This window comes from Eschrichtius robustus, chromosome X (genome assembly GCF_028021215.1).
Source record: "Eschrichtius robustus isolate mEscRob2 chromosome X, mEscRob2.pri, whole genome shotgun sequence".
NCBI classification, from domain to species: domain Eukaryota; kingdom Metazoa; phylum Chordata; class Mammalia; order Artiodactyla; family Eschrichtiidae; genus Eschrichtius; species Eschrichtius robustus.
Genome location: NC_090845.1, coordinates 135,625,532 through 135,649,977, shown reverse-complemented (window position 1 = coordinate 135,649,977; position 24,446 = coordinate 135,625,532). Strand labels below are relative to the sequence as shown.

General features: G+C 45.8%; 1 protein-coding gene across 1 annotated transcript in view; it reads left to right on the top strand.

Annotated features, from left to right (window-relative positions):
• GAB3 (GRB2 associated binding protein 3) overlaps positions 1-24,446 on the top strand; it is a 61,378-nt gene that overhangs the window by 11,969 nt on the left and 24,963 nt on the right. Inside the window, exons 2-4 of the mRNA XM_068533164.1 lie at positions 15,601-15,904; positions 17,977-18,190; positions 18,600-19,078. Of these exons, the coding sequence (XP_068389265.1) occupies positions 15,601-15,904; positions 17,977-18,190; positions 18,600-19,078 (997 nt within the window). The remainder of the gene's footprint in view (positions 1-15,600; positions 15,905-17,976; positions 18,191-18,599; positions 19,079-24,446) is intronic.

The following is a 24,446-nucleotide window of genomic DNA, read 5'->3' as shown; positions in this document are numbered from 1 at the left end:
CTGATATTTTATATTGGATATTTGCATCAACATTCATAAGGGAGATTGGTCTTTGGCTTTAAGTTTGGCTTTATTTATTTCTGTACAATCTTTAGCAGATTTTGGCATAAATGTTATACTTGGGTCATATAAAAATTTGTAAGTTTGCCATATTCTAGAATATTTCAAGTAGAGTTGGAATTCACAGCCCTTTAAAATTTTGGCAGAATTCCCCTCTAAACTATATCTGTTGCCTTTTTTGTGTGTTTAGATCTTTGTCAACTCTATTTCTTTTATGGAAATTGGTCTGTTTAGTCTATCTCTCCCTGAGTCAGTTTTATAAATTATACTCTTCCTGGAAAAGTGTCTGTTTCATCCAGGCCATCAAATTCATCACATATAATTTTATGAAATGCTTTCATGATTTTTTTAATTTGTTTTTACTCTTCTCAGAGGTATTGCTTCCTTGTCATTGTGAATTTGTGCTCTGTTCCTTTTTCCTCTGTTGGTTAGGTTAGTTGGTGTTTTCTGTTTTATTGATTTTTGTTTTGGCAGTGAACCAGTTTTTCGATTATTAATAAGTCCTACTTTTTAGTTTTTCTAACTTTAATTTCTCCTTTTCTATTTATTATTTCTTCATTCAGTTTCGGTGTGTTTTAGAGATGAGGAAACTTGGACTGACCACACACTCTTTGTAGATGTTGTACTAGTCAGGGTTTTAATTTGCAAGCAACAGAAGCTGATCCTGACTGATTTAAGCAGAAAAAGAGCTGATCAGAATGATATTGGGTCTCTGACAGAAATGGTGAGAGGGCTGGAGAACCAGCTTTGAGGTTAAACAGCCAGGAAAAAACACCCCAAACCACAACTCAGAACTAGTTCTGGTGAGAAACCTGCTATCACTACTGCGGGTGCCTGACAGGCTGAACAATGCCACTTAGCTCGAGTTCACTGCCACCAACACATCCTACAGAAAACAGTAGGGAAAAGAAAGGGGAAAGACAATGCCTTAGCTGATCAGCGTTGTTGGCCTGGTGAGGTGATCGAAACCTTCCTTCCCGAGGAGTCTGACTCCTTGGTGGTCCTCCCAGTGGGGCTCAGATTCAGCCAAATGCCATCAAATGTCCCCATTCCAACTCTCCAGGTCCAGTCTTTTCGAAGCGTGCCCTTCGTTTCACTTATAAGACCCGGTGGAATAATTCGGCAACTTGCAGCGTTAAACCCAGGTTCGTTGTGGGTGATCTCAACCTGCGCACGTAAGCTAGAAGAGAGTCTTAGCACTATCATAGAAAGCCTAGTTTTCCAACCGTGGTTTGAGCCAAGAATTTAAGTCTTGGAGCTTGTCATCCTTTTGCTTTACGATCTGCAGCACATTGAGAAGCAAACGCCTACCTCGTAGTACTGGGCACATCGGTTCAGGGAACTAGATGATTATTTAATTAGGTGGCTAGCAGACTGTTGTCAGGTCTGCAGAAGCGATCTTGAGGCCAAAGTGGCAGGAGAGACCATCAGAGTCTGTATTCCAGCTGTAAGGGAGACTGGAAAACAAAGGGTATTAATGGGAGTGCAGCAAAAAGGAAGAATATGAGAATGATTTTAGAGAAATAACCAATGGGGCTTCTTGACTGCTTAATTAAAACGTCTGAGAGAGACAGGGGCCGTTGAGCAGGGTGGTCTGTAAGCCCGATCGCAGTGCAGTTCTGTAAACTTCAGTGATTGGAAAGGGTGTCAGTGGTCATCTCGTTACATACTGGCCACGTTTTTGAGCAATCACTTGTTATCCGGACAGTTCCAGCAACAGGAAACCGGTTACATAAACACGATTCCCAAAGAATCGTGTGAGACAGCTCCGACTGGGAGAATCCAGCCCGGTGTTGTTACCTCTTGAGATTACACGGAACACACCTTGCTCTGTTCACCTGGGAGTCCCGCTGGCATCCGGTGTGAGGGTGGCCGGTCGATGCCGCCATTCCTTCCAGGTTCTCAGGCCATCGATCCACCTCCTCCGAGCTGCTACCAGGACTGAGTGCGCTCCTGGGATCAGAGCGCCAGGCCGAGTGGAGCCAGCTGCCCCCTCCCTGCCTGGAGGCTGGAGGTCCCCCTGGCTCGGGGCTGGCGGCCACCCCACCGCTGACTCACACCCGCCTGGCTTCCTGTCGAGAGAACTGCGTTTTCCTCTCTGCTCTTGCTGAGCTCTCTTTCCTCCAGTCTCTGCTTGTGCTGTTGATGTTTTGCTTTGTTGAGGCCCGGGGACTGGACCTTGCATTTCTTACTGGTAAATTTCACCTTTTCGTTTGCAATTTGTCCTTCGGCCAATCTGTCATGATCTTTGGGTAGCTGAAAGCAAAGGAGAGGGAAGCATTTTATTGATTTGCAGTGTAAGGTCACCAGGAATCAAGTGACACCCACCTCCAGATTTGGGCCCGACAGAGAAGGAAATAAGTTCCCACCTTTCCTCAGGTCCTTCTCAGGATATAAGTTCCCACCTGTTCAGAACCTAGAGCCAGAGTGGAGAAAGAAAGCCATTGTCGCATCTTGTTCTTTTTTTATTGGAAGCTGGCAGCTGCTACCACCCCCCCGTCTATGGACCCATCTGCCTCTAGATTGTAACAGTCAACACTCACGTGTTTTCATTTTCTGAGAGAAAATAAGCATTTCATAGAAGAAGAAACTAATGGCCCCAAGTCATATAACCAAAAATTGCTAATTAAAAATGTGATACCTTTGCCCATCAGATTGGCACAAAATTTTCAAACCTTTGCACAATGATGTATGTTCATGGATGTTAACGTCACTGTGTATAATGGCTAAAAATCCGAAAGGAAGAAAGTAATTCTCCATCCAAAGGTACTTTGTTGTGATTCTTAGAGTTCCATTTCCCTCAACTCATTTACAAGCCTGAGTGAAATGAAGGGTAAAGTTTATCATTCTCCAAAATAAAAGCACACTCGAAGCAACAAGATAGAGCAGAGGTCTCTATCATGTAGCTCTCGGGGCAATGTAGTCTCCCTAAATCTGCTCCTTCCAGGGGCTTCCAAATCTCAAGAGTATGGAAATGCCATCCTCCAGGTGCCCAGGTCATTTACGTTTATCGAAGTGTTTTCATAGAAGCTCTTTATGTATTTTGTTTATTCAATTGTAGCTCACTACAAATTCATCATCTCAACTTTGTTCAAGGGGTCTCTTGCCACGCAGATATTTTTTATCTTTTGTAAGAAAATCTGGGAATTGGTTCCTTTATAGTTTTTGTGAGTTGTTTGGCTTCTCACAATTATATTCATGGAATAATTCAACATAAAAGATTAAAAGAAAATGTAGGAAAATACTTTTTTATCATCTTGTGTCAGGCTGGATGAGCCCAGAGGCCCTGTGTAGCCAAGCCCCAAGGCATGCTGGGCAGCGCTGGCCGGGGGGCCTCCACACCTGTTGTATCCTGTCAGGGATCAAAGTTGCGTTCCTTCTGCCGTGGAGCACCTTGTTTTCTTGCCTGTCTCCCTCCAGGTAGAGCCTCACGATGCATCCCGCCGTGCTGCGTAACTCAGCTTACTTTGCCTTCTTTACACATCAGAACTGTGCCTGCTTTATATCAACATGCCAGCTAGGTCCCCTCGTGGGCTGCTTTGTTGTCCCCTCCCAGGCCTCCTTTTCCGTGGTTGTTTCGGTTTATCACCACCAGTTCCTATTTCACAAGAAGCAAGTCTGTTACATTGTGGCTTTTAGTGCTGACAAGAAATCCGTGGTTTGGGGTCTTGGGCCCTGAGCATGGTGTAACTAGAAATTAAACTGACGTTTAAACTGTAATTTAACTCCACCGAAATTTTCACACCAAAGGAGAACTCTCACATGGCCTTGCTGGCAAGAAGTACACTCTTCACAGTCTTACACCCTAAAATGTTATTTTGGTCAATATTATAAAGTAAATATGAAAGAAGTGAAATTACCTCCGAGACAGATGCTTGACTCAGAATGTTGTAACATTTGCGACCTTTTGAACTTTAAAGAACAGATCACTCTCACACTCTTTAAACTATTTAGGCACAGAAAAAGATGCAAGCTTCTTCAGGAACCCTGATAGCAAATTCATAAAACTATGGGTCAATCTCACTTCATAGAGACATGACAAAAGAATTCCAGATGCATTGAGTTTAAATGGAAGACAGTGAAATATAATTTCTACAAGAGAAAGTTGTAGGATCTCAATCTGATCTTGGGGTGGGGAAAACCTTTCTAAACATGATAGAAAAACTATAAAGGGAAAGACAGATTTTTGCTATACGAGAATAAAACACTTCCGTTCATTCATTTATTCAGTCCTTCAGCAAATATTTACTGAGCATCTCCTGCAATGCTGAGCACGATTTTAGGCACTGGTGCTTCAAAAACAACATAAGCTTATAAGGCAAATGAGTTTATATCCTTAACTTCTAGGAATAATCCTTGTAAATCATTAGGGAAAAGATCGGCCTCGCAATGGAAAAATGGGCATAGAAAAAGGTCTACAAAGGGATGTGACATATAAGAAATAATATACAACCTCCTGAGACACCAGACAAATACACATTTAAACAACAAGCAGTCCTATGGGACTGCTGGATCGTTCACAGAGGTTTCTGAGCAACAAAGTAACTTATTTCTGAATGCATGTTTATGTGATTCCCCTCTGTGAAACTCATTGAAAAGAGTCCAAAATAGAGCAGGAAAATCTAACCAAGTCATGGAAAGACCTGAGATGGGTTAGACGTCTCATCTACCCCTGGAAGGGTACAGCTTTGACGAAATAGGAGAAAGATTTGTGAAGGATGCCAGTGAAAAATCCTTAACTGAGGAACGAGAGGACAATGGTGTGGGCTACTCCTCCCCCCGGACGCTCAGCCCTCAGGAGCTGAGAGGGACTGCGAGGGGAACAGGGCGGAAGCCGGACACAGCGGGCAGCGGCTTGAGGGGCTTGCTCTGGACCGGTGCTCATCACTTCACCCAGCAAACATTTCTGCATCCTGATTGGCACGTGCGTTCCCGGCATGCAGAAATGCACTGGGGTCAGCAGGGAGGAGGCCCAGGGAATTGGCCTTGAACTGTAAACAATAAAGGGGTCTTCCTTCTAACAGATGTCTGTCCTTTGAGCCCAGCAAGTTGTGAAACCAAGCTGAAAGCCAGGCTGTTCTTTTCTCTCTAGGTACCTGGGGACGAGTCTTCCGCCGGCAGGTGCCCTCTGGGAGCTCAGCTTCTCCCAGGCCGAGACACGGGCTTCAGTCAGCACTGGCATCCTGTGGGCTCCCGGGCGGAACCGCTTCTCTTGAGTCACAGTTCTGTGCTGGCCAGAGGCTGGGAGGCGGTTTTGGCAACTTCCTGCAGCCAAAACAGTGTTTCGTGCTGATGAGCCGCCCCGTAACCATCACTCTGGGGCCGTTAGCTGCCTGCCAGCTGGGACCCGTCTCCTGCCCTCTGTCTCCTCTTTCCGCCCCTCCTGCCCTCCGGCAGCTGAGTCACGGGTAGCACGAGTGTTAACAGCATCGACGGCTCCACTTCTGAGGAATGAATGTGTGGCTGTCGTGTCATGTTTTTGGAAAGCCTTCCCAGAGGCCGGTGTTAGGTCAATGCCCACCTCTATCTTTTCAGTCCTGTTATCATTTCCTTATTTAAATGTGAATATGTAATTCAGGCAGAATTTATTTTGATTACAGGTGGAATGAGCTAGACATTCATTAACTTGTTCAACAAGATTGACTGAGCTTGCTCTCGGCACCAGGCACCGGGGGGAGCATTTTAGAGCGCTTTTCCTCAGCATTAAACCTCAGCTACCTTACATCTAATAACACAAGAGACCAGGTTTTCCGAATGCCTTCCAAATTCACGTATTTCAGGAGAAAGAAGGGGTGGGCCTCCTGCTGGAGTGTGAGCTCATTTGTATAAAATGGGGCCAGATTTTCTCCTTTCCAAGACCTTTTGTCCTAGACTTGGTAACCAAGTCCACACTCTCGCCCCATCCCAGTTGGTTCACATCATGCCTTTCCTCCTGCGTAGAGAATGCTCTAAGGACCTGTGTGCAGGTTAAATGATTTCATTTAATCCATCCAAAGCACTTCAACCAGTTCCCGGGACGTGCGTGTTACCTATTATTATTACTATTGTGCATTCCAAGGGATCGGTGTCATTGCATCATTCATGGACTCCTTCGGAGACAGTCCCAGGAGCCCTCACCCCCGTGTGCTCAGCTTGAGCAGCGGCGAAGGAACGTCCCAAGGGGACACCTTTGGGTGTGAGGGTCATATTATTTCATTTGTAAGTGTCCAGTTCAGAAATGATGAGAAACCACCGAGGACATTGAGTGGCACTTAGGTCTCAGTACACGAGGAAGGTCAAGTCCACGTCACGTAGAGTGGCACACTTATCTCTGCCGAACAGTCCTCCTCAGGGTTCCTCCTTCCACATCGCAGAGATCCAGGACTTGTCTGCCTCTCTTGACAAGGCCTGGAAGCGGAACCCGTGGGCCAGGCCGTCTCCAGGACAATCACAGGAAGCTATTCCACGCCTGCGACAAGTCCCGGCTCTGTGTGGTGGCAGGCAGAAGGTTACAGGCCATCAGGCTGAAGGGTCACCAGCAATCCCGGGGCTAGTGGCGCTGAGCCAGGACCAAGAGGACCATGTAACCTGCTCCTGGAAATTCCCGACCCCCCGCCCTCGGGTCCCCTGGCTTTTGTGGTCCCCCTTGGCGAGGAAGTAGAAGGCGGAGACAAGGGGCCCCCTTGAGTAAAGCATAGCAGAACATAGAACATTAACCAGGACTTTGTTTCTTCAATGATGTTCGCCTTTTGCAACACATAACCGCACCCCAAACTTCCTGAGTGTTTTCAAGGTGACACCACTGGGAAGAAAATGGGAGCTGGGCTTAAAGGAGCGGGTCTTGGGAAGTTACTATAAACCTCCAAGTTGTTACCAAACGCTTTCTTTCATCTCGTGTTCTGGGACCACATCCAAGATTCCCGGGGGCCTTACAAATGGCAGTTGGTGGTGGAGTTGTTAGGTTTTCTAAACACTCACTAACATTTACTAAGTATCCGTTAATAGCAACACAACGAGAAGAAAAACACAGTGGGGGAAGTGTGTTCCAGTCAGAAGAAGGGGGATGAAGAAAGATGTAAAAGGAAATGAAAAGTCAGTCAATCAGACAAGAGCCAGTCTTAATCCTCTTGCCTCTTTTCCCTCCGTATCTTCTGGACTCCAGCGAAGAATGTTTGTGTGTGAAGGGACAGAAAGATTCCACTTTGGAGCTAGATCGGGGAAACAGCTTTGACAGTTCCGCGTGACAGGACAGTCTGCGGAAAGCTAACACTCCATCTCTCTGAGGACCAGCTTCTTTTTCTGGAAAATTAGCTGCCTTGAGCACTTGGTAACACATGACGCAATAATAGCACCTGCCCGGTCATAAAGCAGTCTCTATTCAGCTTCGACCCCTCCCCTCCCTCAGGCCCACTGTGGCTTCCACCATTTGGCTACCACCCCCTCTTTAGCTTCATCTTCTGTCACTCTAACCTTCCTGGCACCCACAAATTCGTCCACGTGGTATATTCTGTCATAGCACATGGCCCTCGAGACCATCATGAGCATCCTGCATGCGACCCATTCGATAAACATCTTTGTGCCAGAGTACTGAGTCCATTTCCACTGGATGTAATGATTGCTGCATTTAGATTGAAATCGAGCATCTTACTTGTACTTTTGATGTGCTCCCCACTTCCTGTAGGTTTCCTTTTCTTTTCTTTTCTGTACTTTCTTGAGTTCTTTTGGATTGAGCATCTTTTTGTAAACTTATTTAGAAACTTAACTAGATCCCCAGGAGTTTGTAAACAAACAGGAGCTGCTGTAGGTTTCACCTGTTGTATGTGCGTGTGTCTGTGTGTCTCAGTGCAGTTTCATTGCACGTGTAGATTCCTGTGACCACGACTGCAATCAATATACAGATCTGTTCCAACATGAGGATTCCTCCTGTTAAGCTTTTCCAGCCAGCTCCCCCCCCACCCCAGTCCTGCCCTCACAGAGCACACAGGCTAGATGGGCACAGGCTAGAGTCCCAGGGCGAGCTGGAGACCAGCTGATGTTCATGGGCCAGGTCCTGGTTTCTGAAGTTCCTTTCTTCTGCATGTAATTTCTCATGCTCCTCAAACAAGTTCCACTTCCAACTTTGCACCACAGAATTTGCACACAACGTGAACACTTTTCACACTAGAGCTAGGCCTTGCCACCCATAGCTCCTTGGCAACATCTCTTCTTGGTGTTGTCCTCTAATCAAGGCATCTCCTGCAGCCTGACAGATAAGGCCCCTGCGAGAACAGCTCAGAAGCCCAACACATGCAAGCAATCAGAACAGACTCAGATTTTGGAGTCTGAGCCCCAGATACTGGAGCCCTGGACACTCCTGGCCAGGGCAGCACGGAGCACATCCACAGGTCCAAAGGGGAAGAGGCCTGCACGGTTCCTTGGGCAGCTTGAGTCGAAAACTGCCCTGGCTCAGATGACAGTAATATTGAAGGATCAAAACCCACAGCTCCAAGTGCAGCTCGATGGAGGTTTCGTTCCCTCAGCCCGAGTTGGAAAGCCGGGCGATGCCGGCAGCTTGCTGATGGGTCCTGTGCACATGCGGAGGAAATGATTTCATAGCTTTGGGATTTCACCGCTGCAGAGGGGGCAGGGGGCCAATTCCGCTGAAACAAAGGGACAGTAATCACTCTGGCCAGAAGAGCAGTTTAAATCAGAGGTGTCTCTTTACAGCCTCAGAGACTTGCAGGATGTTTCTCAGTTCACTTCAGTGTCTTTCGACGATGGATACAATCCAGACAGGGCACTTCACTTTTATTGGAGTGAATTCTGGAGCCCAGGAAGTGAAACTTGCTTAACCCAGCCAGGTTTATTTTATTGTGCAAATAGAACTGAGTGTAGGAATAAAGTGCTCAAACTTTGAACCTTTGTCCATGGTAATCTTCAGCCTCAATAGCCTGTGTTATTAACTGAGAAAGGCTCATCTTAGAAACGTGTAGCTAGGGACTTCCCTGGTGGCACAGTGGTTAAGAATCCACCTGCCAATGCAGGGGACACGGGTTCGAGACCTGGTCCGGGAAGATCCCACAGGTCACAGAGCAACTAAGCCCGTGCGCCACAACTACTGAGCCTGCGCTCTAGAGCCTGCAAGCCACAACTACTGAGCCCACGTGCCTCAACTACTGAAGCCCGCGCGCCTAGAGCCCGTGCTCCACAACAAGAGAAACCACTGCAATGAGAAGCCTGCGCTCTGCGACGGAAGAGTAGCCCCCGCTCGCCGCAACTAGAGAAAGCCCGTGTGCAGCAACGAAGACCCAACACAGCCAAAAATAAATTAAATAAATAAATTAAGAAAAAGAAAAGAAACGTGTAGCTGACACCCCAGTGTACTCAGTGTGTGGATGGAGCATTTGCTGTGTTTGAGTTAAAAGGCTCGGACCAAGCCTTGCCCGACTGCCTAAGGTCCAGCTTCGAGAACTTGTCTGTCTGGTTCCCCATCACATCCCCAGTTCCTAGCACGTAAATATGTGATGAGTAAATCCTGGTGATGAGGTTTGTTATGAACCCACAAAGCTAGTCATGTTTCTCAAGAGTTGTGTTTTAAACCTAGGTCCAGGGCACTGTGAAATCGTGTGGAATTAGTTCACTCAACAAGTATGAGCATGGTCTCGAAGCCGGACCTTAGGCATGGGTCTGAAGTTTCTGGGAAAGATCTAGGTTGGAAACATAATTTTGTAAATCATCAGCAAATAGATGGTTGTTAAGAGAAATGATACTGGGTGAGGCCATGAGGGAGAGTGTGTGTAGTTCAATAAGGGAAAACCGTCCAGAACAGTGTGTGTATGTGCACGTGCGTGCACACGCACGTTCACATGCACACACGTTTCTTTTTTTTTTAATTAATTTTATTTTGGGTGCGCTGGGTCTTAGTTGCGGCATGCAGGCTGCTTAGTTGTGACATGTGGGCTCTTAGTTGCGGCATGCAACTTAGTTGCGGCATGTGGGATCTAGTTCCCTGACCAGGGATCGAACCTGCGCCCCCTCCATTGGGAGTGCGAAGTCTTAACCACTGGACCACCAGCGAAGTCCCTGCACACATGTTTGTGATGAGAGAAGGTCCATGAATTTCATCATGTTTTCTAAGGGGTTCACAACCCATAAAAGGATAGGAATTCAGTGTTGAAACGGTCCATCTTGAACTCCCTTTTCACCTCTTCCTTCCTTCTCATCCTTGGCCAGTTAGGTACCTTTAGAAAGGGCGCTGCTTCTATGAATCACAATCTGTAGAGATGCTTGTTAAAAATGCACATTCCTGGGCCCCAAGCCAGGCCTGGTGAGTAAGCCTTTCTGGACGTGAGATCCAGGAATGTGCATCTTTAGCAGGTCCTTGGGGAGTCTGTTCATTTCTCCCCAGGGAGCTGCTAAAAATGCACTTCTGGTTCACTAAGCACTTCTTCGATGCTTAAGATGTTGTTCCACACATCCAGTGAATTTTTCATTTCAGCTATTGTACATTTACCTCCACAAGTTCCATTTTGTTCTTGTCTATATCTTCTATCTCTCTCCTCGTTATGTACACATTTTCCTTTAAATGTCATACATTATAAGAGCTGTTTTAAAAACATTGTGTGCTTATTCCATCACCTCTGTCATTTTTAGGTCTCTGTCTATTGTATGATTTTTCTCCTGATTATGAACCACATTTTCGTGCTTCTTTGCATTTCCAGTAATTTGGGGGGAATGCTTTACATCATAAACATTATATTGTTGAGTGTCTGGGTTTCATTGTCTTCCTTTAAAAAGTCTTGAGCTGTCTTTGTCAGGTAATTCAGTAACTTGAAAGCTTCTGAGGTGTGGCCTTTCTAGAGTCTCTACTGAATGTTTCAGGTTTCTCCACTTGAGCTGGTCTGAACATCTCCCAGCCCTGTGTGAGCTCGGGTAGTCATTCACTTTGTGGGTGTCCACGAGTTGTTTTTGGATTCACCTCATGGGGTTTCACCCAACACGTGTGGGTGTTAGTATTCAGCCTAAGTCCCGTGAGGGAATTCCCAGGTAGATTTCTGCAGCTCTTTCTTTACCCTCTCTTCTCAGCACCCTCCTCTTTGGTGCCTTTCCCTACAAATTCCAGCTACCTCAGCCATCCAGAATGCTCATCTGTCTTCTCAACTCTGCCAGTCATATTACATTAGGGCCCACCCTAATGACCTTATTTTAACTTGATACCTCTGTAAAGACCCTGTCTCCAAATAAGGTTACCTTCTGAGGTATTGAGGATTAGGACTTCAACACAGGAATTTTTTTGGGGGGGTGGGGGGAACAGTTCAATCCGTAACAGGGAAACTCAGATTCAAGTCTCAGTCCCTCTTCCCTGGATGGGAAGCCTGCCATTGCACAGCAGCCGCCTGAGCCTTGCAAGTGCTTGTACCTGGGGGCGGGGTGGTCCCTCTTTATCAAGAAACCAACCAGGAGGTGTTTGTAAACACAGAATCAGCAACGGGCCTGTGATCTCAACACACCTTCCTGGAGGAGTTCAGTTGTACCTTCTTCGTATCTGAGAAATGAGTACAAACACTCTTCCACAAGGTTACAGGACGTTGCAGGTTTTTGTTGCTGGAGATGATACTGGTGGGCTGGCTGAAAAGGCTGATGGGAAACAGATCTTTCTATGGTCAGAGCTAGAAGAGCCCTCAGGGCCCACCGGTGTGCAGTGGGAGAAGCGATTTGCCAGGGCAAGCTGACGGTGTTTTGCTGTGGAATCCCGCAATCCTGCCCTTGTGAAATGTGAACATCTCCCCAGTCGGAAGAGCCCGCAGCCCCTGGGTCCTGCCGTGCTCAGTGCCTGGCACATAGTGAACGCAGCCATGAACATGCCCTATCCAGAGGAATTGTTTTAAAATCCTTTTCAGTGTAAAAGAAAACACAAATACAGCAAACCACATAAGACAAATGTACAGCTTAATGAATTATGATTAGGGGGCGACCCCCCCCTTTTAACCGCCAACCACTTGGAAAATACCTTTGCCACCCACTCTGCAGCCCCGTCATGTGCCCCACCTGGACCACAGCCTCCCCCCGCCCCATGAACGACTGCTATCCTGACATGTACAGAAATCTCTTCTTTGCGTTTTTAGATGCCTTTATCACTCAAAAGAGCATCCCCTAGACACTATAATACAATGGAATATTACTCAGCCATAAAAAAGAGTGAAACAATGCCGTCTGCAGCAACAGGGATGGACCTAGAGATGATCATACTAAGTGAAGTCAGTCAGACAGAGAAAGACAAATATCACATGATATCACTTATATGTGGAATCTAAAAAAGCGATGCAAATGAACTTATTTACAAAACAGATACAGACTCACAGACATAGAAGAGAAACTTACAGTTACCAAAGGGGGTGGGGAAGGGATAAATTAGGAGTTTGGGATTAGCAGATATACACTATTATATATAAAATAACCAACAGGGACCTACCATATGGCACAGGGAACTATATTCAGTATGTATCTCATAATAACCTATAATGGAAAAGAATCTGAAAAAGAATATATGTATAACTGAATCGCTGTGCTGTACACCTGAAACTAACAAACACAACACTGGAAATCAACTATACTTCAATAAAAAATAATCCCACAGAAAATTTCTGATACATCTTTTAAGACTCATTTGCTCCATAGATCACCTCTGTCCTTTCTTTTTCTTGTCATTTATCTGTTGAAGGACCTGGGCCTTTGATCACAGAATTTCCCACTGTCTGGCTTTGCGGGTGGAACTTTCACGTCTGCTCGTTCCTCTTCATAAGTTAGCAACTGTTGAGGCTGAACACCTCTACCTATGATTTCACTGTGGAGAGCAGAATGGTGAGATTCTAATTCTATCATTGGTTTTCCTTTGTTAAGCAGAATACATTTATGAAAAGATAATGAAGTGGTTCCATCACAGCCTCTGAGGATGACAAATTCTTTTTTCTCTTTTAATATCATGATGAACTCCCAGATTTAAACATATCTGATGGATTTCAAGCCACCGTAATTATTATATTTATTAAAGCTCGAATTGTTCCATCTTCGACCAGTGGGAGTATCTTCAGGCTGGCTCCTGAGTCCTTCTGATAACTTCCTTGTGGAACAGTGTTACTATGAAGAGCTTCACTTTGGTGCTGGCTGCTTGCTCTCAAGGGTCTTTGTCACATGTCTCTCACTTCCAGAAGCCCAGAAGCCTGGTTTCACCTACTTAGCAAAGAGCTCCAAGAACACGTTATTTCTGCTTTTCTATAATCACAACTCTTAGGCAGAGATTTAAAAACCTGAGGGAGGGCGTGCTGGCGAGTTTCGCATGCAGACTGTGCTGGATGCTGCTGCTTCCTGGGCCCTTCTTCAATCTCAGCTTGGCTCCCACGTCGTCCCGGAGGGTGCCTCTTGTGTGTGCCCGTAGCATTTTGGCTCTCCCTTATTATAGCACTGATCTCGCTGACTGCAGTTGTCTGTTTATCCATATGCCCACTTCCCCTGCTGCCCACGAGACTGAGTGGCAGGGCCCGTGGCTTGTTGAGCAGTGGCCAGCATATTAGGGTGTCAACAGATAATTGCTGAATGAATGTCTGTGTCATTCTTCTCCTACCAGAGCGCGCTCGTTACCCGGGGTTGAAATCTACCCATTTCATATTTCCACCCCTCTCGGCATCCCAGCTACATGGTGAGCTCTTTCAGGGACCAGTTCTAACCCCCTTCCCCATCTCCACCATCTGGCAGGATGCACTGTGGACCCCTCCCCCACTGCCCACCAACACTGTTATTAAAGGATAAGAAATGTGTTTCTATAAAACCAAGAGCAGTTAACTTGAAACTTGTTTCAGCATCCAGTTTGACTTCCTCTTTTAGAATCATTTTTGGGAAGTACAACAAAGTTCCTCTTCACATTTCCCTACCGAAGTGGCCTTTGGAAAGTTTGGGGTACCCCGGGCACCCCAGGGCGTTCTCTCATCCTGACGGTGATGCTGGAGCTCCCTCCACCCTATCCAGTACCATGTTTTTGTGACAGGAATTTATTGAATGATTAATGCTTCTCTCCCTCTTCCATCACTCAGGAACCTACAAACATGCTGTTATTTCTCTTGTCTTAAAAACAAAGACTTAATTACACTGCTTTGTCCCTCTTCCGAGTGGCCAGATCTCTCCTTAGAGCTTTACACCATCATTAAAGGCACGGTTTCCTCCTCCCTGTCCCAACCCCATGTGGGGTGACCGCCACCCTTCTGATGCTGCCTCTTGCCATGGCCTCAAAGCAGCTTTCAATTCTGAGCCCTGATTGCAGGTCGCGTGTGAGAGCCGCCTCTCCCGCTTCATGGCCGCATCAGATTCTCTGCTGCCTCAGATCTCCCAGCCCCTGGGCAGGGAGGGAGCTGAGAACACTGCACACGGTGCCCATTCCCTTTTCTCCGGGCCTCTGGGTGAAAGCCGGTGGGCATATAAACAAGTCAGGCACACCTGAAGCTGCAGTGGCACGCAGAGCATCGTTCTCTTTTCTTTTTTGGTCATGGTAAGCTTTGCCAGATCATCTGACCTCAAGGCTTGGCTCTTTCCCAGATTCCTATTGTCATGGTGCTTCTCAGCGGGGAATAGAGCATCGCTTTAGGCCAGACAATGCCCGCCCCATGCCCCAGCCCCCAGCCTTTATGACGGGCTGACCTAGGGGGTGGATGCAGAAGTGTCTTCCATCTTTAAAAAAATCCCTGGACCCCAGAGCTCTCCCCCTTTACAATCAGACATCTCTAAAGAATTGCCCACAGTCCCCTCTCTCTATTTTTCTTACTTCATATTTAGTGATCCTTCCACCCTCACTTGAGTTCAAATCTATTCCTACAGCTTCTTAGCTGTGTGACCTTGGGCTCATGAATTTCTCTGAACCTCAGTGTTTTCATACATAAAATGGACATAAAAATAGTTACCTGTCCCATAGGATAGTTTTGGAGATGAAATAGGTTATGGTAAAGCCCTTAGAAAACAGTCTCTCACATAGGAAGCAGAACCAGCACGTTACTTAATTCTCTGAGAATTCTACTTGTATTTTAATCTGCATTGGGGATTTTAAAGAAAGACAATCACATCAACCTCGGCTAATGATAATCCTCTTTCCTCTCCAGTGTACACTATTTTTCTTTACTTGTTGAGCAATTCTCTACAAGTTAAATGACCACGTTAGATGGCACTGATTTGACTGTATGATACTGGCTTTTGGCTTGAGGTAGACAGTGATAAGAAAGCTTCCTTCTTGTTCTTCATTATTAAGTTGTTTTTTTAAAAAAAGCATGGGCACACATAAATTTGTACTGCATGCCTTTGCTGCATCACTTGTGATGACTGCATAGTTCTCATCGACCTGGGGGTGTGGGTCCCATCACTACACTCCCCAGCGATGACCGATCATTAAAATCACTGACGAAAGCCGACTTGAAGAGGCTGCGCGCGTCCTTTTCATCCAACACCGCCGCCGGCTGGGCCTCGCGCCTCGCTGTTACGGCGGGCGGTGTCCTCGTCCGTCCAGCGGAGTCTGAGAAGCCGTGTCCGCTTGCCTCCCCGCAGGCCTGGCGCAGGCGCTGGTTCGTGCTGCGGCGGGGCCGCCTGAGCGGCGACCGCGACGTCCTGGAGTACTACCGCAGCCAGCGCGCCCGCAAGCCCATCCGCGCCATCGACCTCAGCGAGTGCGCCGTCTGGAAGCACGCGGGCCCGGGCTTCCTTCGTAAGGAATTCCAGAACCATTTCGTGTTCGTTGTCAAGACTGCATCTCGCACGTTCTATCTGGTGGCCAAGACGGAGGAGGAAATGCAGGTGTGGGTGCACAGCATCAGTCAGGTGTGCAACCTCGGCCACCTGGATGACATAGCAGGTAAGAGCGGACGGGGGCTCCTGAGGCTAAGGGGGGCGGGGGCCGCTGCGCTTGCGCCGAGGAGCTCCGGAAAGGACCCGGCGGCCGAGCCGCGAGCCACGCGCGCTGCCCGCGGAGCGTGACGGGCCACTTCGGTGGCTTCAGAGCCGCAGCTTGGCTTTGCTCTCGTGAGCTACAGGGAGCGCATGCAGTGAAAGCAAAACGTGGGTGGGGACGTCCTGTACGGCCCTGATTTTCCCCATGCTGCTGCTGCCGGTTTTTCTAGAAATATCAAATATCGCTGTCTTTTAAAAATTCTAGGAACTCCAGCTTTTCTGTTGCCTACTGGGTTGTTCAGTACTAGAAGGTAGAAAGACAGAACTAAGCTACTTGTCGTAGGCAGGTAACGTTTCCTCTTATCTCCAAGTGGCTCAAGGTCTCTGCAACGGAAATGAGCTCTAAGTTTGCTGTGAGCCATTTCTGGGCAGTGGAAGCAAATGACCCATGAGGCGCTTTTTCTCTCACTCTTGCTCTCTCTCTTTTACACCCACACACACACACACACACACACACACACACACACTGCCCTTTCTATATAATATACTGGGTATAAAGCACTTGGGGTTACAGTGAACTCCCCTTCATGGATTTTGTTCTTGAGGCCCTGGCACCATGCCCTGATCTTCAAACTATGAGACTTCGAATCTGCTTTCTTTTAGTCTCTTAGTCTAGCCGGCAGAACCTTACCCCTAAATCCCATGGCCTGCAGTTGCTTCAGCATTTGCCTCGTTACTGTATGCTTATCATCTGCCACTGAAATACCCACCTTCTAACGCTAGGTGGCGCGGAAGAGTCAGAGTTGCATCTCTCTTTAGACAGACGTGAGGGTGTGTGTGCTTCCTGCCAGCGAAGTCCTTTTCTTTTCATGACCCAGGGAAGCTTACTAAGTGAAGCTACTCAGTCACACCGCTGCTCACGCTTCACCCCAGTCCATACATTCAGCCCACACTAGATACATATCTTCGCGTCATGTTATGTGTCTCCTCTGTTTGTTTCCTCATCTGGGAGTTATGCTAAAATGTAGATACATAACATGTGTCCCAATATCCTAAGGGGAACAGAAACAAGTAAGGCACCAGGCAGAAAACAGAAAGCTCTGGCCTGAAGTTGGAGGAAGCCAGAACCCTCCATGACCTCTTTTGTTCCCTGTAGCCCCCCTCAGTTTTGACGAGGATGTAGGGGCTAAGTCCTCTTCATCTGAGAACCAAGCCTGTATTAGCTCGTCTCATCCCCAGACCGATTCTGTGGCATATGTACTATGAGCATAGGCACTTTACAGATAAGGAAGCTTGGAGCAAGCAGGTAACTTGCCCAAGGTCAGGACAGCTAGGTACTAGAGCCTGGACTTGAACCCAGGCCGTTCTGGGCCACTCTGACTCAGGAATCCTGAATTCCTGCCAACTTGGTTCAAAAGGGAAATAGAAGCAGGCCTTTCATTGGGAGTTTATGAATGTGGACTTTACCAGCCATCACAACACTTTGTTTCTTTCATTCCTTTTCGTTAGACATCACTAACAGTCAATCATTAACGCTGTGAGGGCAGAGTTAGAACGGTTCCAGGCACATAGTAGGTGCAAGAGTAGGTATGTATATAGACATAAATAGACATATATCTACATATGCATGTCTGCATATGTGCACAAATGCTTATGTAAGTCTATGTACATATATTTGTTACGCATAAATATGTGTGTGTATATATATATATAAAATGTAAGTATATTTGTTGAGTGAATAAACAGTGATGCAGAGCTGTGGCCGAGGGCCATGAAGAGGCTGTGTGTAGACTATCTAACTGCAGATTTTTAGGCCAAGAATCCTTGGGGTTTTTGCTCTTAATTGATTCAGCACTTCACTCTTGGAACATTGGCCTTCTTCCCCAGACATTGTTTATAGCTTGGGGAAACGGTCTCCTCCATCAGTACAAACACCAGCTGTGATTTGCATCTTCTCTTTGGCCTCTTAGATGCCATTTGAGAAACTGTGTTCTAGCCATTCTTAAACGTTCAGCTGGGAAATGATTTCTCCTGCAGATTCTGTGGAGAGCGGCTCTCGCGCGCCTTTCTGCGTGCAGCCCTCCGCCGCCAGCTCCCTTCACACCGCCCCTGCTGTCAGCTCCCTGCCAAGAGATGACCCGAGCACTAGTACGGTAGCCACTGAGAAAACCGGAAGTGAGTCAGGGTTTCTCTTCCTTCCTGATTATCTGATTCTGTCCAACTGCGAGACGGGAAGACTGCACCACGCCAGGTACGCCTCCGGCCGTTGAGCTGTAGCATCTTCTAGTGGGTGTATGTGCACTCCCCTCTCTTCCTGCTGCCGCCAGGGCAGGGACAGATCCCTATCAACCACTACCGAGGCCGAAGCTTGTGGCACACCAAGTAGAGTGACTCATGCATTTCAGCACTGTGGCTTTCCTTTCTAACCTTGCATTTTCATACGTATCTTATTACACTTAGAGGATGAAAAAAATCAACGAGCCATTTTTTCCCCTGCATCAAGGGGTTGGTGTCACCGAGGGTTGTAGAGGCGACATTAGAGGCATGGGTGGGTGGGTGGCTTTCTCCTTCAGACTTCTGCCAAGGGTGTAGCAGTACCAACTACCGCTGCCGGGGACTTGCTGCCTCTCAGTCAAATGTATGTGCTTTTCTTCCCTCAGTCTCCCCACCAGATGTGACAGCTGGTCAAACTCGGAGCGCTCCCTGGAACAGGCGTCCTTCGACGACGTTTTTGTGGACGGCCCGCAGCCACTGCCCTCCGGGAACCTGGCCTGCCCCTCACGCCCTGGGAACAGTTCTCAAGAGGCCCCTTCCACGAGGCCCCAGGCTGCCCTGATCTGGACAAGAGATGTCAATGGCCCGTCCAGGGACCACTTTTCTTTACCAGTGCTGGAAACTTCCTTAAATTCCACCGTCCAGGGAGATCAAAACCAAGCTTCCTTGCCCTGTGGGGTAAAAGGACTAGATGTTATGTCCAACACGCCACCTCCCCGCCCCCCTAAGCCGAGCCATCTCTCTGAACGGCGCCACGAGGAACAGCTCCCGTGTGGTGGGCCCAGTGGCATCAAGAAGCCAGAAGGCGCTGTGGTACCGAGAAGAATCTCTCTCTCCGGTTTAGATAACATGAGAACCTGGAAAGGTAAGTGTCAGATGCTAAACTTCGGTACCGAGACAAGCCTGGCTCCTCTTTCCTCCTTGTGTCCACATGAGGACGTTGTCCAGCGTCCTTCGCTCAGGCCAGCCCAGTGCCCCGGCAGGGTCAGGCCCCGGCTGGAAGTGCACACCCCGAGCAGCAGCCCTCACTCCCCGGCTCCCCCCGCCGCCCCGCCGGGAGAGGTGTACGTGGGTCCCTGTAGATGCTGCAAGAAGTCAGATCCCTGGTCCCCTAGTCATGCCCTTGCCCACACGATGGGCTCCCCACCTGAGACCACGCTCCTGGTGTTTGTTTGGAGCCACTCCGGGATCCACTTGGTACAGAAGGTGGTGTCTTTTGCCTCAGCTGGGCCCAGTTCCATCCGTTTCCTTTCACATGCAGACTGAGCGCTGAGGTGGGAGACCATACCTCTTGTCTCTATTTTTCAACAATCCAATCAGCCTCATCTATCATCCCACCTGACATGTTCTTTCCAAATTCTACCTGGCTGAAGTGATGTGGCTTTTTGCCAAGCTATCACCATCAAGATCATGCTAACCCAGCCCTATCAGCTTGGTCCCTGTTTGGCCTTTTTCTGGAAATTGGTTGATTCTCACAGGGTTGCCTTGCATGCGCACTCTCTCTCTCCCTCTCTCCCTCCCTCCCTCCCTCTCTCTGTCCCCTCTCCTCTCCTCTATCTCCATCCAAACGTTGGACTCTTTTACACAAAGGTAAACAAAGGCTAAAACTCATGGAAATGGAGGTTTTGACCATGAAACCAAGACCAAAACAACAGTGCTGGACAGAAGCCAAATGGCTCTGATCAGGCAGAGGGGACGCGTGCCATGGATCGTTCTGCCTTCCCCATGGAGCTCCCCCAGGAACCGATGTCTGTACGCGGCGGCAGAGTGGGGTCAGGTTCGTTACCATCCCCGTGGAGCTCCAGTGACCTGGCAGCCTTGACCGTCCCCGCGGCTCTCCAGCCCCCCTCTGCCATCGGTGAAGTGCCCGTGGCGGGGAGTGTGCGTCTCAGCTCTGCTGTCTCCCGTCGGGCCCCCTGCTCCGGCCTCCACCACTGCCACTCTCTTCTTTGGGGGGGGAGGGGCTACTAAATTATTTTATTGGAAGGAATAGTAGGAATGAAAGAACTTAAGTGGGTGTTTTGGTGCAACTTATAGAAAAGGTAAAGGTAACCACGACATTCATGCCCCGCCTTGGCGACCAGGGAAGCCACCCCCTGAGGCTTGTCACCGTGTTCCAAGGTGTGCTTGTCAAAGAGAGACAAGCTGGTGTCATGGTCACCCAACTCGTTGATGGGTTTCACCTCTTATTCAGGTGACGAGTCTCAGTGAAATGACACAAGCGGGGGTCGTGTTGTCGTCACTTTTCCAAGTGCAACACATTCTGTTGCATTCAGCTGCTTGCTCTCCGAGTCGTCATGGTTTAATTTCTTGATTTCATGACGATTTTGGGATTCAGCCACCTTGTTGCTTCTGCCCAAACAGTGTCGAACGGGAAGAATTTCTGGGAACAATTAAACAATACAGAAATATATACTATCTCTTCTTTATAAAGCATAAATGAAATCTGAATATATTTACTGTAATACAACTCGTTATCCTGAGATCACACCACCACCATTCTTGCCTGCCTCTAATCTGTTTTCCACACGCAGTCAAGTGGTCTCTTAAAAAATGTAAATCAGATAGTCAGTTCCTTGCTAAAAACCAATCTAACGACTTCTCTTTGCACTTGGAATAAAATCTAAATTTCTTAGCATAGCGTGCAAGGCCCACTGGGATCTATCGTGCCTACATCCCTTATCCTTCTTTTATTTTTCTTCCGGTTTTATTGAGATGTAATTGACGTACAGCACTGTATGAGTTTAAGGAATACAGAATGATTTGACTTGTATACATCGTGAAGTGATGACCACAGTAAGTTTTGTGAGCATCTGTCGTCTCATGTAGATACAACATTAAACAAATAGAAAAAAATTTTTCCTTCTGATGAGAACTCTTAGGAGTTACTCCTGTTAACAGCTTTCATATATGACATGCAGCACTGTTATTTATATTTATCTTGTCCTGCATTCCATCCCTAGTACTTATTTATCTTAGAATTGAAGGTTTGTACTTTTTGACCACCTTCAGACCTTCATCCAGTTCCCCCTCCCCCAATGCCATACTCTCAACTAGGAGTGAAAGCGCAGAGTCCTAACCACTGAACCACCAGGGAATTCCCCTTCTTATTTTTATGGTTTTTAGTGAAGTCTTGCATATCTCATTAATGTATTCCCACGCATTTGTTATTTTTTACATGATTGCCAATGGTATTTTACTTTAAATAATTTCTTTGCTGTTGCATACAAATAAATCAGCTTTATATTTTGATTTTGTATCTACCTTTTCTAAACTATGTATTTATTTGCATTTTCTTTGTATACAATCATATCACATGCAAATACTAATAACTTTGTTTTTTCTTTTATAACATATCTTTCATTTTCTTTTTCTTATGTCACTGCTTGGGCTAGGAAGGCCAGGACATCTTTGAATAGTAGTATTAATAACAGGGGTCCTTGTCTTATTCCCGATCTCACATGGAAAGCTTCCAATGTTTCACCATTGTAATGTGGTTTGCAGCAGACTTTTATAGACGCCATTCATTAGATTAAGGACGTTCTCTGATATTCCTACTTTGCCAAATGTTATTTTTTAAAATCATGAAAGGGTATTGAATTTATTGACACATTTTATGATCATGTGATTTTTTTTCCCCTTTATCCTGTTAACGTGAAGAACTTCGCTGGCCAATTATTTTTTGCAGTATAGCTGGTTTACAATATTATATTAGTTTCAGGTGTATAGCATAGTGATTCAGTATTTTTAAAGATTATACTCCATTAAAAGTTATTACAGGGAATTCCCTGGCAGCCCAGTGGTTAGGACTCGGCGCTCTCACTGCCAGGGCCCGGGTTCAGTCCCTGGTTGGGGAACTGAGATCCTGCAATCTGTGCAGCGTGGCCAAAAATAAAAAAGTTATTCCAAAGTAATGGCTAGAATTCCCTGTGCTGTACAATATATCCTTGTTGCTTATCTATTTTATACATAGTAGTTTGTACCTCTTAATCCCCTACCTTATCTTGCCCCTCCCCCTTTCCCTCTCCCCACTGGTAAACACTAGTTTGTTCTCTATATCTGTGAGTCTGCTTCCGTTTTGCTATAATACATTTATTTATTTTTTAGATTCCACATACAAATGATATCATACAGTATTTGTCTTTCTCTGTCTGACTTACTTATTTCACTAAGCATAAGAGCCATCCACATGGCTGCAAATGATAGAATTTCATTCATTTTTATGGCTGAGTAATATTCCATTGTATATATGTACCACATCTTCTTTATCCATTCCTCTGTTGATGGACACTTAGGTTGCTTCCATGTCTTGGCTATTTTAAATACTGCTGCTATGAACAATGGGGTGCATGTGTCTTTTTGAATTAGAGTTTTCATTTTTTCCTGATATTTGCCCAGCAGTGGGATTGCTGGATCATATGGTAGCTCTAGTTTTAGTTTTCTGAGGAACCTTCATGCTATTTTTCCATAGTGACTACACCAATTTACATTTCCACCAACAGTGTACAAGGGTTCTCTTTCATCCACATCCTCACCAGCCTTTGTTATTTGTTGCCTTTTTGATGATAGCCATTCTGACAGGTATGAGGTGATACCTGTATGTTTTCTTTGGAAAAATGTCTATTCACTTCTGCCCATTTTTAAATCAGGTTGTTTGTTTTTTTGACATTGAGTTTTATGAGCTGTTTATATATTTTGAATATTAAACCCTTGTTGGTCATATCATGTGCAAATATTTTCTCTCATTCTGCAGGTTGCTTTTTGTTTTGTTGGTGGTTTCCTTTGCTGTGCAAAAGCTTTTTAAGTTTAATTAGGTCCTGTTTGTTTATTTTGCTTTTATTTCTTTTCCTTAGAAGTTAGCTCCAAAAAATATTGCTATGATTTATGGCAAAGAGTGTTCTATGTTCTCTTCTAGGAGTTTTATGGTTTCAGATCTTGCAGTTAGGTCTTTAATCCATTTTGAGTTTATTTTTGTATATGGTGTGAGGAAATGTTCTAATCTCACTGTTTTACATGTAGCTGTCCAGCTTTCCCAGCACCACTTATTGAAGAGACTGTCTTTTCTCCACTGTATATTCTTGCCTCCTTTGTTGTAGATTAATTGACCATAGGTGTGTGGGTTTATTTCTGGGCTCTCTATTCTGTTGCATTGATCTATGTGTCTGTTTTTGTGGCAGTATCATTCTGTTTTGATTAATGTAGCTTTGTAGTATTGTGTTAAGTCTGGGAGGGTTATGCCTCCTGCTTTGTTCTTTTTCCTCAGGATTGCTTTGGCATTTCAGGGTCTTTCATAGTTTCATTCAGGGTAAAAATCCATATGAATTTTGGGATTATTTGTTCCAGTTCTGTGAAAAATATGGGTATTTTGATAAGGATTGCATTAAATCTGTAGATTGCTTTGGGTCGTACGGACACTTTAACAATATTAATTTTTCCAATCCAAGAGCGCAAGATATCTTTTCATGAGTTTGTATCATCCTCAGTGTTGTATAGTTTTCAGAGTATAGGTCTTTCACCTCCTTGGTTAAGTTTATTCTTAGTTATTTTATTCTTTTTGATGCGATTTTAAACAAGATCATTTTCTTGCTTTCTCTTTCTGATAGTTCATTATTAGTGTATAGAAATATGACAGATTTCTGTATATTAATCTTGTATGCTGCAACTTTGCTGAATTCATTTATTAGTTCTAATAGTTTTTTGTGGAGACTTTAGGGTTTTCTATATAAAGTATCATGTCATCAGCAAATACTGTTTACTTCTTCCTTTCCAACTTGGTTGCTTTTTATTTCTATTTCTTGTCTGACTGCTGTTGCTAGGACTTCCAATACTATGTTAAATAGAAGTGGCAAGAGTGGGCATCCTTGTCTTGTTCCTGAATTTAGAGGAAAGGTTTTCAGCTTTTCACCGTTAAGTATAATGTTAGCTGTGGGTTTGTCATACATTCCCTTTATTGTGTTGAGATATGTTCCTTCTATACCCACCTTGAAGAGAGTTTTTATCATGAATGGATGTTGAATTTTGTCAAATGATTTTTCTGTGTCTGTCGAGATGATCATGTGATTTTTATCCTTCCTTTTGTTAATGTGGTGTATCACATTGATTGATTTGCAAAAATTGAACCATCCTTGTGTTTCTGGAATAAATCCAACTTGATCCTTTGATGGTATATGATCCTTTTTATATATTGTTGGATTTAGTTTGCTAATATTTTATTAAGGATTTTTGCATCTATA